Source organism: Chenopodium quinoa, unplaced genomic scaffold (assembly GCF_001683475.1).
Source record: "Chenopodium quinoa cultivar QQ74 unplaced genomic scaffold, ASM168347v1, whole genome shotgun sequence".
Lineage (NCBI taxonomy): Eukaryota > Viridiplantae > Streptophyta > Magnoliopsida > Caryophyllales > Amaranthaceae > Chenopodium > Chenopodium quinoa.
The window spans coordinates 1,480,166-1,495,805 of record NW_018745403.1 but is presented as its reverse complement, the minus strand read 5'-3'; the positions used below and the strand labels follow the sequence as shown (position 1 = coordinate 1,495,805).

At 35.5% G+C, this 15,640-nt stretch overlaps 1 protein-coding gene and 1 pseudogene across 4 annotated transcripts; one reads left to right on the top strand and one right to left on the bottom strand.

Annotated features, from left to right (window-relative positions):
• The first annotated feature begins 527 nt into the window (after nucleotides 1-527).
• Nucleotides 528-3,215, top strand: LOC110713052 (annotated as a pseudogene).
• Nucleotides 3,216-3,496: 281 nt separating this feature from the next.
• Nucleotides 3,497-15,322, bottom strand: LOC110713053 (protein COFACTOR ASSEMBLY OF COMPLEX C SUBUNIT B CCB4, chloroplastic-like). Of its 4 annotated transcripts, none has more exons than XR_002509753.1 (9): nucleotides 14,834-15,322; nucleotides 14,568-14,737; nucleotides 13,392-13,491; nucleotides 13,185-13,258; nucleotides 12,677-12,858; nucleotides 12,488-12,558; nucleotides 7,746-7,829; nucleotides 4,265-4,433; nucleotides 3,497-3,747 (listed from the first exon to the last, which is right to left on the bottom strand). XR_002509753.1 is itself a non-coding variant. In XM_021891517.1 (8 exons), the coding sequence occupies exons 1-8, from the start codon at nucleotides 14,954-14,956 to the stop codon at nucleotides 4,341-4,343; spliced, it is 897 nt and encodes a 298-aa protein (XP_021747209.1). In that variant the 5' UTR covers nucleotides 14,957-15,322; the 3' UTR covers nucleotides 3,758-4,340. The 4 variants fall into 4 exon arrangements, 2 of the variants coding, with proteins under 2 accessions (XP_021747210.1, XP_021747209.1); XR_002509752.1 differs by having other exon boundaries at nucleotides 4,270-4,433; XM_021891517.1 differs by lacking the exon at nucleotides 3,497-3,747 and having other exon boundaries at nucleotides 3,758-4,433.
• Between the last annotated feature and the right edge of the window lie 318 nt (nucleotides 15,323-15,640).

Below are 15,640 nucleotides of genomic sequence, written 5' to 3'. Positions count from 1 at the left end.
AGCATATGCTTCATATATTAGTAGAGATGAAACAAAATAGACAAAAACTTTTGGGTTCATCAATCATGATGGAAGAATAGAAGATATTGACAAGATCACCACTAATGTACCATACTAGCGTAAAACCTTGTATAAGTAAACCCACAAAGAAACTTTCAAATTACCAAACCACCAATGAAAAAACTTGTAGAATAATTTTCCACGAAAAATGCAAGAAGGAATTAAATTATACGAAGTATAAAAATACCCTTGACTCACACCATAATATCTACATGACATAAGCATAAGAAACAACACAACTAATACCTTGCTCATCACATGAACTTGTTCATACCCAAAAACCAATTTTAATCATTTCTCTTAACAAATCAACTTACCCCTAAAAAGAATATTACAAGTCACCATCAATTTTATAATACCAACTAGTAAACCCCAAAAATTAAATAATAATCCATTATCATATCATTAAAATGTTCAGGACTTGGTAATAAATGCACTTATAAAATAAATTTATTTTTAATATAAATAAAATAAAATCGGGTTTAATATCCTCAAAGCCACGAGGCCACGATGTTCTTCCCATGTAAACATAAAGCTTAACCGAATAAAATTCTCTCAATCAAACAACTTTACTCACTAATCAATTTCTCAAAGAATAGTAGCCCACATAACGTTGGACCACCAGTGATTCCCGTTCATGTTCCTATTCCGCCACAAAAAAAACCCAGTCTTTTTTCTGAGTAGCAGTTTCGAACTCGCCTCCTATAACTCGGCTGAACCCGCAGCCTTAAACGCGTGTTTTCCTCTTTTTTTTCTCTCTCCTCTCTTCGACACAAAACACAAAGAAACTCACCCGACCCACTGTCGGTCCAATATACCCAGATCCACATAACCTTTTTTTTTTTTTTTTTCCTTTCACCATTAATCTTCAGATCTTCTTCTTCTGTCTCTCTTCTTAAATTCTGTGTTCATTGAAAGAATTTTACCCTGATTAACTAACCAAAAAAATGGATGTTAGGAAGAGAAAACGGATACTTAAAACACCATTATCTTTAACACATAATTTCTCAACAAGGTATATAATGGTGTGTTTTTGTTGCTTCTTGTTTCTTGTTTTCATTACTCGGAGTTTTAATTTTGGATCCGGGACGTTTCGGCCTGCGCCGATCGTCCCAAAACTAGCCATAATTTCTTCATCTTCAATCAGTAGTAACTCGGTGCAGGATCTTTCTACCCAGAGAAAAGTTGAGATTGGTAGCAGTGAGAGTAAAAGTAATACTAGTAAGATTAAGATTATTAGTGACAGTAAGAATAGTAGTGAAGGTGATGGTTTGTTCATGGGGTTGAGCATTGAGAGCAGAGTATTGTTTAACGATCATGTGTTGGTAATTTTACCAGCCAGTCAGAGTAAATCCTTACATCTGCAACTGCCTGAGAAAATTGACTGTGTTTACCCCCGGAAATCGGGTGTTAGTGGTGGGAAGAAAACTGTGAACCATCCCATGTTGTCTGTGGATGATTATGGGGATGGAAGGTGGTTGGTTCGGTGCTCAGTACCGCCTGCGAATTACACGGCGGCTGTCGGGTTGAAGGGGGAATGGAAGAATGGGAAAGGTATTGAGTGGGAGATGGGGAGGGGGATAAGAAGAGTGTTCAATTATGGGATATGGTGGCTTACGAGGCGGCATTCGATGGGGAGGATATGGCTGTTGTTTTTGTTAAGGGTTTGCAGCTCAAGTCAGACAGAGAATCGGAACCAACTCCATTTAGATGTCAATTTTGGAAGGAGGGTGAGGATTATGCGCTTACCACACAGGCTACCACTGCAGCACAGGAGATAATCAGGTGCCCTTTGCCTCCGGAATTGAAGGTGAAACCGTGGAATGGCGAAGAAGTTCGAGTTACAGTCGAGGTGACTTCCAAAGTTCCTGGAAGGTCCCATTTGACAGGTACGAAACGACAACTAGTACCATCAATAGCAAAATTACATCAGAGCAGTAACAAGTATAATGTAAAGGGTAGGTCTAAACTTAAATATAAGCTCTGTGCTTGTACTATGGTTTGGAATCAAGCTGCATTTATTAGGGAATGGGTAATGTACCATACTTGGCTTGGGGTTGAAAGGTGGTTTGTTTATGATAATAATAGCGATGACGGCTTAAAGGATGTGATAGATGAGCTGAATGCCGAGAATTATGATGTGAATAGGCACACTTGGCCGTGGATTAAGTCTCAGGAGGCGGGGTTCTCACACTGTTTGTTGAGGGCCAGAGATCAGTGTCAATGGGTTGCATTCTTTGATGTGGATGAGTTTTACAACTTCCCACCTCCAAAACCCAGGCAAAACTCAACCATTGTTTATCGGGGACCGAGCGCTCTTCAAAAAGTAGTGGAGCATGTTTCAGCACGACAGCGAACAGTGGGTGAAATCAGAACAGACTGCCATAATTTTGGTCCCTCAGGGCTAAAGAAAACCCCAGCAGAGGGACTGATGTTAGGGTATACTTGCCGGCTTAAGGGACTTGAGAGGCATAAGTCAATTGTTAGGCCTGATGCTGTTGATGATAGTCTTCTGAATCAAGTTCATCATTTCAAGCTGAAAAAGGAGTTCAAGAAGCTAAATTTTCATCGGGCCGTGATAAACCACTACAAGTACCAAGTCTGGGACAACTTTAAAGCAAAATTCTATAGAAGGGTTTCAACCTATGTTGTTGACTGGCGAGAGAATCAGAATGAAAATTCAAGAGACAGGGCACCTGGATTGGGGACAGAAGCTATTGAACCGACCAATTGGCCCCAAAAGTTCTGTGAGGTTTGGGATACCAGGTTAAGGGACTGTGTTCTGTCTAACCTGGCTGATCGGAATACAGGGTTGCTCCCGTGGCAGAAGTCTGTTCAATGACCAAGGTCGAGATGCCTGCAGTTCATCTACATTTGTAAAACATAAAATTCTTTTTTCTCCCTTATTTATTGAACCTATTTCTTGTGCATGTTTTGTAGAGAACCATAGATTAGTTACAATTTTTACCTAGGCATATTAGGGAGGTATTAAATACCTCTCTTATTTTTTTTAAAAAATTATTTTTCTGTTTTTCTTCCTCATCTGCTGATGTATGTAATCTTCTGGAAGATTTACTGGATTAATTTGTAATACAGTGCAGAGCTTTTTGAATCCAAAGAATAATCACATACTTGGTAGTAATCTTCTGAACTAAGTCGACTTTACAAACAGTGCATTGTTTGAGCATTTTTTTACAAACTACTGCATGTCAGTTGCAGTCCTGAATTCAATGGCTCAAAACAGTGCTTTGTGAATTGTAATTTTGCTGCTGCAACAAGAAGTGTGCATGAAGAAAAAACTGCTTTCTGACACAGATATTAGACATGGGGAACTCACTTCCCCGAATTTTCCGGAGTAATTCCTATCTGATAATATATCTGGGGGCAAAATCAAGTTTAACACTAAATACTGAATAAATCATTGCAAACATCAAGAGAACTAAACAGAAAATAGATAATTAACACTTCTTGGAAAATGTATCCAGCGGCTGTGTATTCTGTTAATCTATTTTAAACTAATAGAGAAATCAACCAATGTGGAAGACAATATACACAAGATTGGGAAACTTGCAGTTAATGGTAATGTACAAAGAAAATTGAATGAACTATATACTTCTCCTATGATGTATTTTCTGAGACGGGATACTGATGTCCCCTGCGACATCTATGAGACATCGAGACCAGAATCTGCCAAAGAAAGTTATTTGATTACTGACTCATATTTGACATTAGAAAATAGTATAAAGTTGAGGTATTTTCATTTCTCGAAGATGCTAAAGTTACCATCATGGTCAATTACTCAATTAATAGACTTTTGCAGAAACTTTGAGCTTAGTAAGCAAAAATGACTTATGGCACTCAGTATAGATATTTAAACGTGTTGTTAAATAACTCAGATAAGGTATTTAAACTTAATCCACTGAAAAGGCAGACAGTAATCACTCCCCTGCTTGTCAAAAACCAATCAAGACTACATAAAAAACTCAACAATATCCTAAAATTCATCTTATAGAAATCAGGAGCTACATCACAATGACATTTTCCTTTCTGTTGTTTTTTCTTATTGCACATTAATAGTTGGCAAAAAAGAGAGAAAAAAAAAAAACAGAAGAAGAAGGTTCATGGCAGTGTCTGCTCAATATCTTCTCAATTTTTGGGGGCTATCTATGGCCTGTTTATTTGAGCAGTGGAAAAATAAAAATACCTTACCTATAGGCTTCAGTAACTAGCATCTGTACAAATTACTGCGTACCACAATTCATCGAGAATACACACTATCATTATCGACCTGTATCTGGAGTCATTAGTGCATCCCCAGTCACAGACTTCGTCAATGTAGCATCCAATTTGTCACCAATCAATGATATCCATGCCTATAACCAATAACAGAGATGTTGACTTAGGAAATTATAAGATAACTGAAATATTAGCTGGAAAGAATATTAAAAAAAAATATCAATAATCAATGTCAAATTATCAACAACTGCTAAAAGGGACAAATAAAACATTATTACTAAATAAACCCTTGAGCAAATTGTATACTTGTATGTGAGTTGGATGGTGACATGGAGTTGAGGAATCTTAATGATCAAAACAATATATAAGCTAAATGACATATCTTATCAATTAATATAGCCTTCAAAATTTGCAATAACTCAGAAAAGTGAAGAAACCAGAACATTCAAGTTAAGCTTTCAATCTGCAGAAGTCATTCCCATGAAATGCACATCAGGAGTGATCCTAAAATGTTTTCCTCATATACGATTCCATTTCAAAGGTATTCGAAAGAAAATTTGTCAGATGTCCAATAATTTAGCAGTTAAAAGGAATACTGCCAATACTTGACTCCACAACTTCTTGGGAGTACATTTATCCTTCTACCACTAGGTATGAAAACTAGAAGAAAAAGGTAGAAAAATAAAGAGTAAAAACAAAATACACCAATCCTCCTGAAATTCAAAAGTCATCTCCCCCCATCCTAAGTTCCTAACCCATACTTCATATCGCCCTCTCAAATTGATCATCCGCCTCATCACCCACCATGATGTTAATAGACCTCCCTATCAATTCCTCTTAGACACCAAAACCAACATACAAGCACCATAATGACACATACAAAGGCCAAAAAGTAAAAAAAAATAAAATCATACTCAATATCTAAAAGTATAGTTCCAGATTTCTACTGTTCATGATTGCTTTCTTGAAAACCTGCTCTCTCTTCGTTTTTTAATCTTGTTGTCTACTTCATAGTATTCAATCAAACTAGTGAACATTGTGGGGGAGGGAGGGTGAATAGAGGGGAGCTCATGTTGTAGGAGTTAAAATTACAAATTGCTAACTCAAGTACTCCTCCATTTTTATTTTTTTAAGTGTTACACTTACCAAATGTGGCCATTTTCTTTTAAGTGTTACACTTCCTTTAGTGGTGAAAAACTACATTTACAATTTTTTTAATACTCCAACTACCCCACTTACCTCTTATTATATTTAAGTCAATTAAATAGCCTAAAAATATATGCCGGTCAAAGTGTAACACTTTAAAAAAAAAGAAGTAAATTTAAAAGGATTATATAGAGGAGAAACAAATATGGTACAGCCCAGAAAAACAATAAATTTTCTTTTATTGAATTTGGAGTATAACTTTTCTTAAGTTATTTTCCCATATCCTTGTATTTTTGGAGTATAAATTCTCTTTTATAAAATTATTGATTGATTGATTGATTTTCCCATATCCTTGTATTTTCCTCTACATTTTTGCTCTCTAATTCAATGACTAATATATTGAAGATAAATTTGCTATACATTACTGTATGCTTCACATCTTGATAAAATAACTATCCTATTATATTACCTCTCAACTTGATCACCCGTCCAATCACTATTTGAGTAACCAAATAATTTTATAAATCTATACGAAAAAAAAAATAAAAAAATCCAATATCTAAAAACTGTTCAGTAGACTCTTTGAGGTGCATTATTCTTTAGATGTCCATATATCAATTGACTAGCCTAACTCCATAAACAATATCAAGGTGCCTGTGATGTGGCTAAGTATCTCAAACTTTCAACTGGCTCTTGTATAAAGTTGTCTTGATCAATTTCCTTTTCTCCTACTTTTGTCAACGTTATTTCTATTACAATGGAATGCTTATAAGTTTGCACAAGTCCATTTTAAACTTCTCATGAATCTCTTTGCATACTTCTGGGAAATAAAAATTTCATTTCTGATTGGCTCACTTCTGTGTCAAAAAAGAAATTCATTAGACCACTACCTGTCATTTCGAATTCCTTGCACAATGGTGCCTTGAAATCATCAAATATAGTATGACTATTGCCAATGGACAATATATCATCAACGTATAGGCTAACTATAAGCAGTGGCGGATCTTGAGCCAAAAAGTTAGAGGGGCCAAGTTTGATGTGCAATTATTAGACATCATATCACTTATAATCAATAACTCAAAAATACTTAGGGGGGTCGGGCCCTTGCCCGCCCTAACTAAGATCCGCCCCTGACTATAAGAACATATCACCATTTTTGTTCACATAGACTCGATGTTCATATGGACACTTAGTAAGTTAGTAAACCATTGCGTATCAAATATTAATCAATGCATGCATTCCATAAATGAGGATTTTGCTTTTAGCCATAAAAATGTCTATTTTAATAGGACATATAATCATGAATTGATAAAAATAACTTTATCCCCCTTAATTACAAAACCTTCTTATTGAAAGTTTAAATCTATGAATATTACAATTTGTGTTTTAAATAGACTAATGAATACCTCTATAATTAAAACTGTTGAAATAGTGTTAAAATGACAAAAGTTGGATAAGGAAAATATATTGACCAACTTTACACAAAAATCTAGTTGGATGTTTTTGTTGGGCTTGTCAGCAATATATGGAGATACCTAAAGAATCTCATTGGTGCAATGCAAAAAAGAATTATGAGGTATATTATGGATACTTTAGATTTTGGAATGTTTTGTTCTTATGGAGATGAGCAAAATTGATTGCTAACTCTGATAGTGATTGGGTCGATGATCAATATTAAAGGAAAAGTACAACACGATATTCACTTTATCTAGGTTTAACAGTTAATACTTGGATTTCTAAAAAAACTGCCAATGGTGGCATTATCAAGTTGTGAAGTAGTATATATAAGTATATAACAGCTTCCTTTGGAGTACGTGAGGCATTGTGGTTATAAAATATCATGCAAGAACTTAGGCTGTTTACAAGGACTTACCCAATATATGTTGACAACGTGTCAGCAATAAAACTTGCTAAAAGTCTGGTACAACATGGGAGAAGCAAACATGTTGACACACGGTTTCATTTTCTTGGAGACCAAAGAATAATCATTTAATTACATTTAGATATGGGTGACTAAATTCAAAGGGGATCTCAAGTGAAAAATAATACAATTCTTTCACAGATGTGTGTATCAGCCATAATCTTTATCAAGCTGTCTACGGACATCAATCCATCACTAAGAAACGAATTAGTTATTTGTGTCAAGCTGTCCACAACCACTAATCAGTAATGCTTCTGCCATTTGCAAGATTGTGGAGTTTGAAATGTACGTTGGCATGTATTCTTATTGAACAGTAAAACACATACAAGAACCTCAATATACGGTGAAAATGGAGAGCTTCTTATAAAATAGTAAAGCACACCTGGTCAGCAGTGGAAAACCCCCTTATTGTATCACCACCTATAATTGCAATTCCTTTGTCCCCCAGTGGCTGCAAAATGACAGCCTGTTCAGCAGAAACAGTTAGAAGGAATTTATTTGATAGGATTTAGAGTGCCAACTAATTTGCAATCACCCCACAACACAATGAACAAGCAAGCAATTAATAGAGAACAAACAATGAAGAAAATAAGCAAGAGAAATGAAGACAATGTTACCGTGGAAACACCCGAGAATTGGGAGAAAAAACCCACCTTACACTATGTAGTATTGATGATGAATGAAAATGAGATTACAAGCATGAATAATATGATATTCAAATGCTCCCACAAAACCTCGCTTAAACCCTCTCAAAGTGTTTAATATATTGTGAATACCTAAAATAAGAGGACTAAGGCAATATATATATATATATATATATATATATATATATATATATATATATATATATATATATATATATATATATATATATATTCTAGGGATTAAAGCCAATCCAACGGCTAAGATTACACCATATCACAAAAACGGACTAAACCGAGCTGCTGAAACAGGGATCCCGAGGTTCGGGCGAATCACTCAATCAGTTCGGACGAACCTTCTCTATTTCTTCACGATTTATATTACACCTTATGCCTCCATAGGATTGATCTTTCTCCTCCCAATCCTAACATTATTCTCTAAAGATAGTGTCTTGAATTTGCACTAACAAGCCAGGATTACAGCCCTTTGCATTAACGTACTATGTCTCCAAGGGAGTTGAAGTGCAACATGATAAATAAAATAAGACAATATTGTTATTATAAAAATAATCTATGATCCAAATGCAAAGGCACAAGACCCACAACAGATCCTCTCAAACATTAAGAAACACAAAGTCCACCAGTCGGCCATATGCAGTGCCAATCAGCAATTGAACCAATTCCTCCATAAAGAACTTAACATGACGAAGTATAAATTATGCCAACATTTTTGTTTAGCAACAGCCAACATGAGAACTTGAGAAGTCATTACTTTTGGAAAATTAACATTAAGACAAAAACAAAATATCTAGAAATAAGTTCACCAAGTTTTACAGGCACTATCTATATGTTATTTAATTAGTTAGTTCACAATATTTGAAAAAAAGGAGAAAAAAAAAAATTTAAAGAACTCCGTAATATGTAAGGGATGGAGGTTGTTAGGTAGCGTTCTCTTAACTTACCTTATATATTATCTTATATAAACGTATCCGTCTTTATCTTATCTTATCTTATATGAACTTATAAGCCCTTATCTTATGTATCAGAATTTGTTAGCTCTTATCTTATTTTATTTGAATTTATTAGCCCTTATATTATCTTAATCAAACATTTTCTCAAAGGGAGGAAGAAATATATATATGAGGTGAGCTGAAAGTCCAGTGGACCTGGAAAGATCAAAGTGGGATTTGGGGACTAAGACAATAGGCAATGAATTAGAGAATGTAAGGTAATCTTCTTAGGCGTCTACTCAAAGAGAATGTACTTGGAAATTAATTTTACAAACTGCTACATATGTACATAATAGTTCCACAGCTACGTACCCTGATAAAAATCCATTTAACATTGTCTACATCAAAGTCCACAACTTCCTATAGGTGTTGTAGCATGTTTCTATCAATTTGCTAACTAAATTTGCTTAAGTGGCATAACAAACATATATTTGTATAGTGGCGGATCTTAGTTGTGGTGGGGAGGGGCTTGGCCCCCCTAAGTTTTTTAGAATTGTTGGTTACAACTAATATGACGTCTAACAAATACATATAAAAAAATGTGGCATATAGGTTAAGTATTGCTATTTTTTAGCAAAAGGTTGGAGGATCAAACCTTGGCCCCCTTGAAGATCCGCCATTGTATTTGCATTGCCGGTATTTGACAAAAAACTTCACAATGTAATGCAAAATTGCAAACTATAAATAATATGAAATAGCTGCTAATGTACACTGTAGCCATGTAGGAAGCTCAAGTTTAGGGGAGGTCAAATCATCAAGAGAGCTCTTTGGTCGTGCTTCAAGACCTTTTCGTGGTGTAGAATACTTTGGCTCTAATGCTAATTTGTTAGAAAAGCCTATGAGCTATTTATTAACCCTATCTCCAATATTGATGACTCGACTCCTTATCAATGTACTTTCAGCCTTTTACTTAATCTCCTAGTGTAATGCCTTCAACGTCACACCGACTCTTGGATGACATTATTACTGTTCTTGATGATTACATTGTGAGGACACCTTGTCCTCACACTTTTCTTTCTATTGTTTCAATTTGAATTTTTTTTTTTAAAAAAAGAAAAACCTTGTTCCTGATGAATAGATTATAAGTATTGTCTTGTGTGTATAAGTATAACCACTATGTTGTGTTAAAAGCTATCGAGATAGTAAGGGACGCATCCCAGATTCACATAATGTTGTTTGGAACCATATACAACCATTATTCGGTCACATAAAGGCCTGTAGCGACCTTGAGTTAATGAAAGGAGCCAAGGAGGCACTTTCTTAAACGGCTAAATTGAAAGTTTAAAGGCAAAGTGGATGGTTCTAACCACTCAAATGACCTTCAAGAATCAAGGGTGGTGTAGAGTCCACGGGAAGCACCCATACTTCTTTCTTTCCGGGTCTAAAGAAGTAAAAAATTGTCCAAAACGGAAGGCTATACACAAAATCGGACCAATTTCAAAGGTTTTGGAACTCGGTGTCGAAAACTCTTGGGATTGTATGGATGCATTTTGAGGTCGTATAATTTTGTTTGGAACCATATATGACCACTAGGCACTAGTCGATCATATTAAATTGCGTGATAGCCTTGATTTAATGAAAGGAGTCATGTACGTAAACGGCTAAATTGACACTTAAAAGGCAAAGTGGTCATCCAATTGGCCTCCTAGGGTGACGTGGGATCCATGGGAAGCATATCGACCCCTTTCCTTTCCAAGATTAGAAAAGTAAAAAATTGTCCAAACTGAAGGCATATCCACTCTTTCGGTCCAATTCGGAAAAATTTTCCAAAGTTGAAGTGAATGCATGGGTGTCCCCCGGGGTCATATAAATTGGTTTGGAACCGTGTTGCATACAATTAGTAATAAAGTGATGGTTGTTTGGGAATGCACCAACTTGGCATCAAGGGTCTAATTGACGTGTTCTTGGGTTATTAATTTTACCCAAACTTATTACTTACCATACCGTCAATAAATGACATATGGCTTGTTTTGTTAGTGACACACTTTACTTAAACCACTTTTTTTTAACACATTTTTACTTTTTGGAAATATTCTACCATATCTAATCATATTTCTCTCTTCTTTGAACCCCACCACTACGTTTAAAATCATTTCTCTATCTTCATAGTCCCAAGACTCCCAACTTTTACAATCTTTATTATTCTCTAATATCACATCCTAATATTTAATTCTCCACCAAACCACCCAACCTATACAACCTATATACTTCTCATAAAACTCATAAGCTAATGTGTCACTTTAAAAAAACGGAGGGAGTAATATATTATTATACTATATATTGGTGTTGTGTTGTGTTTGTTTAAAAATACCACTCAATCATTGTTGATACTATATTGGTTGGGTGGTTGGTTGATTACAAGTGTTCTTTCATTCATAGTGGAATGAATAGGATGAAGCCTTTTTTGATGGAAAAGTATCCATAACAAATGAGAACTTCATTTCATCTCAACTCATAGTTTGTTGACAAGAGTAGTCATTATGGATGGACGGATGGATAATTAATCACCATACATTTTTTTTTCTTTTTTTCTTTTCTTTTTTACTTGTCATTAATCTTTTCCCTTTTCATGCAATTTGGTTGATGATAAGCAGAAAAGGTTGTCACTTTGGATAATTTTAGACTTACTTGATAACTACATTTATTGGTAACTCTCTAGAGGCTAGTTCTTTCAAGCCAGAAAGTGGATACTGCAGAAAATGATGAATCCAGGAGTAAAACATTATCTTTCATCTTTAAATGTAAGAAGTTTGGTGGAACTGTTCCTTATGAACAGTAGGCCAGTGCGCAGACGGTTATGTCCTTGGTCTGGGATGGTACTTACGGTCCTGCCATTGAACAGTGTCTCCATTTCCTTTCTACCTCGTCTTCGTCTGTCCTTGCTTTCCCGAATTCCCTTGCCATCACTCATCCATTTCCATTCTCTCTCTCTTCCTACTCTTTCTTTTTCCTTTTCTACTATTGTCCTTCCATATTTTCACTTTTCCATGAAAGCTTACTCCAAGATTTCCACTAAAACGTGCTCTGAGCTTCCTCTCCTCCATTGTAGTTGAGGTAAGACGATTAAGTGCTCTCTTTTCCTATTCTCTTTGTCTTTCCTCTTCTAGTTTAAGGAAAGTTTTCAGAAAAATTAATAACTTGTGAATTTGCTTACAGTATTTTTCAGCTTTTAGGATCAAGTAACCAATCACTGGATCATATTTAATCTCCATTTGTCTTTTGTTTCCTAACAGTTAATAAATTGAAGTTTCTAACTTATACTTGCTTGTTAGTTAATTTGGTACACTATTAATAATTGTAGATACAAAAATTACACGGAAAAATTTTGCTACACATAAATTAAACGTTCCAGCAAACCTATACAAGAAGGGCTCTTCCCTAACCATGATAACTAATAACATACACCTATTGATTGCATCCACATTATTCAAGTCCTAAGGTACATTATCATTAGACAATAAGATGGCGCATACCTGTGTATTTGATGGCAAAAATGGCAGTTCAGACTTGCCTGGATACAGAGAGAGATTTGCCAAGTAGCTCTCTGCAGACACAAGCAAGAACATTTTTGTCAAGGTAAGGGTACAATAATGGTTTTTTTCTTGATAAATATTCAAAACTAAAAGAAGCAACAGCATTATTGATCAAATTAAATATCATACGAGCTCCAGATTTCATGATGCCTCTGTAAAGTGTGCCCTGAATCAATTTTTTGGCGTCTACATTCTCTGCTTCACCACTAATCAATGATTCAGCTGCCACACCAATTTGACAGATACAGCTCTCCTCATAGATAATGACCAAGGATCTGCAGCATGTGACAGCTGAAAGAGATTGCCAAAACCTGCAAAAAAGGAGAGAATCATGACTGGACACCAAACCCAAGGCCACCTACATCATCAGAACTTTCATCCGCCATAATAGATTAATAGAGTAATATAGTTTATATACATCATCTTAGTCTTACTCAATATGTTAGCAGAGAGAAATGTGTGAAAATTCTTTTTAATAACATCTCTGTGGGATAGTAGATACTGTGAGAAGGTTATTTTTGTGGTGAGTACATTGGAAGGTTTGGAACAATTTATTTGATTACACAAGAAAACCAAAAGCAATCACAAAGAGAAGCAAACACGGAAAAGAGCACAAATTATGCATTAGATACAGCACCATTCCAATTCAGAAATAGCAGAATCAGGGAGGTTGGGAGATATCCAGCGACACTCCACACCTTCAGGATCCACCTGAAATGGAAGGAGATCGATGAACACATCGCCATACAAAATCCAGGTAGTAGAAATGAATCCTTGGGTCCACGAAAAAAACAGGGTATGCTAGGAATGATTAGGAATTTATATATGAAATGGAATTCTTAACCTTAGAGATAGCCTTGGGCCTAATTGACAACCAAACAAGACCAGTTAAGATATTCGTAACAGCCAATCCAAGAGCCAACAGATCTGCCCTTGACTGTGAGCTGCAAGACACAATTAAGTATATAACAAGGTTAAGAAAATAAATCAAACCATTCAAGTTACATTGCAAAATATATGGCTCTTTCTTTACATGAGACATCATAGATAACAAGCTTCTTGCACTCAGAATGGTGCCCCCTTCTTGACTCTACATACCTCTCTCATTAAAGGAGGTGATGTATTATGAAATGGCCAAGGAAGAAGGAAGGCTGGTTTCATGACAAAATTTTATGAGTTGTACAAAAGGAAAAGTAAAATTCAGATACACAGTCATGGCAGCGGGTAAAAATAAGGCTTCTTTCAAACTTTGATCAATTTGGATTCAAATGTCAAATATGCATTCAAAACGGAAAATCAAAATGCACGCAAACTATGCATCAATTTTACCGTATCAGGAAGAATAAATTGACAGTTAGCAAACATGGTTGATGGAAGTTTCTTATTCTTAAGAGCACTAGGTTGTCATTACCTCATGCCAATGTGCCATCCATCATCTGGTAATCCTTCCAAATAACTACTTACTTAATCAATGACCTAATTCACATGTATATTTACAAAAATTTCCCAAGACTAGCATTATAGTTTCACAGCATATAGTCTTCCTACAAAAACTCACATTCACGACTCTCCATAGTTAGATCAAACCATCAAATTTCTCGCTTTCGGTTCCAACTAGGACGCCTGGAAACGATTTTCCACCACATTCTAACCTAGCTACCACCATTTCATAACCTTAACCATTAAAATGCTTTTAATTATCAAATATAATACCAACATCTAACTTTAAAAAAAATCCTACCAATTCATCAATACAAATATCAGGTAAAGTAATCAAACAACAAAAAATCGACACAATCTCCACCATCTCCAGCAATTTCCAGGCTGCATTTACCCTAATTTATCTCATATGGAAATTGTAGCAGCAACAACAACAACAAAAATTTAACATCCAGCTAAAAATTGATCATCTCAATTCGAAAATTAAACCGAAAATCAACCAAAAAAACATCAAAATAATCAGGCAAAACAATTGAATTAAACAACAAATTCAAGAAATCCGCCAATTCTGAAAACTGACCTACTAGCGTCGGCAACAGGAGCAATGCCGGAAACAGTACGATTAAAGAGGACAGCGAGGAGAGAGAAACCACCGACATAAATAGGCAAGCTACGAGCGACATTGTCGTTGTTAGAGACCCAATCAGCGACCAAATTTCTGCTAGGTTTCGGACCTCTGAAGCCTTCCGACTAAACAATAAGCTCCATTGTTGTTAGCGTGAAGTAAAGCTTGAGGTCCAAAAATGGCGGAAAGAGAGAGAAAGAGAGGAGAGAGAAAGGGAGTACCTGGAGAGAGCTGGAAATGGAGAAGCGCGGGAAAGACCGGGAAGATGAACGGTGGTATCGGAAAGGTCGTATAGGTGTGCAATAAATGGAATGGATATGGAGGTGGAGAGTTCCCGCTTCCATTGTTAAAATTTGTTAAAGTTGCTACGGAGTAAATTGCTAGTGTTCTGTTTCTTCAGGTTCTGCCAACAAAAATACTACCGAGTACTAATATTCCTTCCAATTTACGAGTAACCGGCGGAGTACAAGTCTACAATTAGTATTTGGGTCAAGGTATTGTCTCGATTCATTAAATAATGTGTATATGAAGTTTATAATGTTCTTTTGTTTGTTTTTTTTTTTTTTTTTTTTTAAAAATAATATAAAGGACCCTGCTGAATCAGCATCTCTCATAAATTATGTCAGCTCAGCTTCACAGACCAACGCTTAAGAGTAGAGGAGGCTATAAGAAAATTCCCCTATTCCCAAGTAAATGTAGTTGGTTGGGCTTAAACTTGTAATTACAAATGCGGAGTATATAATGTATTTGTGATACTGAGTACAATCTTCTACTCCGTATACCGTATAAATTTATATTTGATAGTCATTTATTATACATTTTGTTATGAAATTAAAGAGAAAGAGGAGAAAGTAGAGGAGAGAATACACACACACACATATATATATATATATATATCAGGATTTCCTTGTAGACTAAATACATATGTTACATAACACTCCTTCTTGGATGATCATTATCGAATAGTGTGTTACATATGTTACATAACACTCCTTCTCGTTAAACCTTACTAGGAAAAACCCGATGGG